General features: G+C 47.9%; 1 protein-coding gene across 3 annotated transcripts in view; it reads left to right on the forward strand.

Annotated features, from left to right (window-relative positions):
* The window catches only part of LOC107266981 (LIM/homeobox protein Lhx9), a 71,459-nt gene that overhangs the window by 34,872 nt on the left and 33,780 nt on the right, over nucleotides 1-2,807 (forward strand). For all 3 annotated transcript variants that reach the window (XM_025083885.1, XM_015738099.2, XM_015738098.2), the window contains one exon: nucleotides 836-886. Coding sequence is in view for 1 of the 3 variants with exons in the window: in XM_015738098.2 (XP_015593584.1) it covers nucleotides 836-886 (51 nt within the window). In the remaining 2 variants the exon portion in view is untranslated. The remainder of the gene's footprint in view (nucleotides 1-835; nucleotides 887-2,807) is intronic.

The following is a 2,807-nucleotide window of genomic DNA, read 5'->3' on the forward strand; positions in this document are numbered from 1 at the left end:
GGGGGGGGGGACGAAGAAGAAGAAAAAAAGATACAAAGAGTCCCCAGGATCGTACATACTTATAGTGGCATTTGAGACTAGTAGCCTCGGCTAAGGGATGGAACAGCAGAGGGGATGCTGGAAGGGCAGGAGACCAGTCGAGGATGGTACGGGGGGTGGCAGGGGGCAGCTGGGGATTGAAAAGCAATTTCCCCGTCAGGGGCGGCGGGGTGTGGGGTAGGCTTTATATTAATGATCCAGATATATTATCGGACGTGACCGAAATTGCTGTCAAAAAACTCGGATATTGGATCGAAGAAGATTGCGAGATGCCCGCGAACCCTCCGAACTCCCTTTGGGGACCTTCGTGAGATATCTCGTAGGAATGCAATTTTAAGGAAACAATTAATTAATCGATAATCAAATATTATACCTTGCCGACAGTCTTTTGCGGACCCACAGGTGTTCTCTGTGTAGGTGTGTACATATATATTTATATGTAATAATAATAACAGTCAATCCACTTCTCAAGGCAGAAACTATTGAAAAAAATAATTCTAGACTCGTTTCTTATCGAATACTCTGATTCTAAATGGGAGGGTTGACAATCACGCGAGTTTTTATCGAGCGTTTCCTATGCGGGTTCGTTAAGTAGCTACTATACGTATCCAGGCCCGTCCGATTAAATGAGGCCACCCGTTTATGCAGAATTATGATAAGGTCGATCCGGTTTTACACGTGGATAATTTAAGCGGCATTATATACTCTCATTCTCATATCGTTCCTTTTTCCTTTTTTCCCCCCTCGTCTACGTATTATTATAATTACTAATCCTGACCTTTCCGTATGGTTACAGCCGATGTCCTGCCGGTGGCGCTGAGAATCGCCACCAGTCACCAGCCAAAACGTGAGTCTCGCCTTTTGAATTATTATTAATTATTTAATAATTATTATACGTACTCCTCGATATCCGCACCCCGTAATCAAATTGTTTTACGTCCTTTTTAACCCTTCAAGCATCCGTGGGTTTATATTTCTTAGTCGTACTGTACCCATATACAAAGCGTCTAGGTACAAGTCCAAGCGGGGTACTAGTCAAGTCTCAAAGACCAATTTCCGCTGGCCTCTATTTACATAGTTAGGTATACCAAGCGGATAACAGCGGCTAGGCGATGAGGAGGGTGGAGGTGCGTGTATGCGCGAGGAGGTTGGGAACACGAGACCTCGTGGCGGTAGCAGCGGCGGTCGAGGGGCAGAGAGGTTAAGGTAGCCGGCCGAGTATAGCGAGGTCCTAACGAAATTTCCATATCTCGGTAATTGTAATGCACATTCATTACGCGCCGACGGGTTCAGAATTAACATTCAGCAGGTCTGCCCCATATTTATATTTATACTTTGTAATTTACGCGAGTACAGGTCGCGCACTGGGACCAACAGTCGGCGAAACGGGCCCTGATATCATTTGAGGATGTAGAATCGAGTGGGTCTCTGTAAATGCATTACTTTGAATTTTACTTCAATTTTATATTACAATGGAATGCCTATCGAATAACGTTTCTAGTTTGCGTCCTTCTCGTGCACTGTGTGACTGGTCTGACGGCTGCAAAAGCAGCCACTGGCAGAATAGCTCCATCTTCGTCATACGTTTACCGGGGACACATAGGTGGGCTGTATATAGTAGCCAGCACGATCGTCTTCTCCTCTCTCGCTTCGCACACTATACACATACTTGATCAGTACGTTCAACCCTGGAGCTCCTGATTGCGTTGAATACGGCCCACACTATGCCCACGCTGATTGACACTTGTTCCTGTCTGGAAAAGACAGTGACGTACATAGGCGGTACCCTTATGCACGCTGGGTATATGTTCGTACCGTGTACATCCTTCGATCCTGGGTGACGATTTCAAGTTTTCTGGGCACCGGGTATATCTGGCGATAATAAGAAGAAAAAAAATCAAGGTACAATATATCAAAGGGGAAATAAGGTTTGAAGGAAAAACAAATTCCAGGTACGAGGACCCTTTGAAATTCTTGATCCACGGTACATCGGGGCTTCGGTTGCTCTCGGTACGGGGTTGCTCGGGGTGCTCGTTGCCTCGTCGGGAATCGAACACGGCACCACGTCGGAGCGTGAGCCGCCACAGGGCTGGAATCGGCCAGGGATGCGGTGAGGGTTGGCGAGGGTGGCGAAGTCGTGGTAGCTAGGTGCCAGGAGTAGGAGAGTGGGGGGACTGGCTTGGCGGCGTCGGTGGCTCACGGGAGGGGTAAAGGCACGGGTTTAGGTCGAAGGGAGGGGGTTGGAAACTGTAAGGGGGCAGGAGGGACGGGGGGCTGTACTTAGTTAGCGGACAATGCGGCCTCTAATGAACAGCCAGGGGCGCCCGCCAGACCAGCTACTGGAGCACGCCATCCAGAACTGAGACAGACAGATTACGTTACATTGCGTTACATTGCGTTGCGTTGCCTCGCGTTACGACGCATTAGTGACGTCGAGTGGCACACTCGGATCTCTTCTCTGTATTACGTATAATCTAAGCGCTCGTGGACGCGTCACTTTGCATACATGGAAATACATTAACGCCGAAGACGATTCCTTTTTCTACCTGAGGCAGACGTGCTTTTTTTTCTATTTATTTTTTTTGTATTTCACGCAACGCCGCGGAAATGCTCTCTCGAACGAGAGAGAGAGAGAGTGGGAGAGAGAGGGAGAGAGAGGGAGAGGAAGAGAGTATGGAGTACTTATACAGGTAGGCAAGTATTTACTCAGTGAAAATGATTTTTAGGTTAGGGGAATGACTTTAATGTATATCGTGGTGGGTGGGGGG

Source organism: Cephus cinctus, unplaced genomic scaffold (assembly GCF_000341935.2).
Source record: "Cephus cinctus unplaced genomic scaffold, Ccin1 Ccin1_scaffold0330, whole genome shotgun sequence".
NCBI classification, from domain to species: Eukaryota; Metazoa; Arthropoda; class Insecta; order Hymenoptera; family Cephidae; genus Cephus; species Cephus cinctus.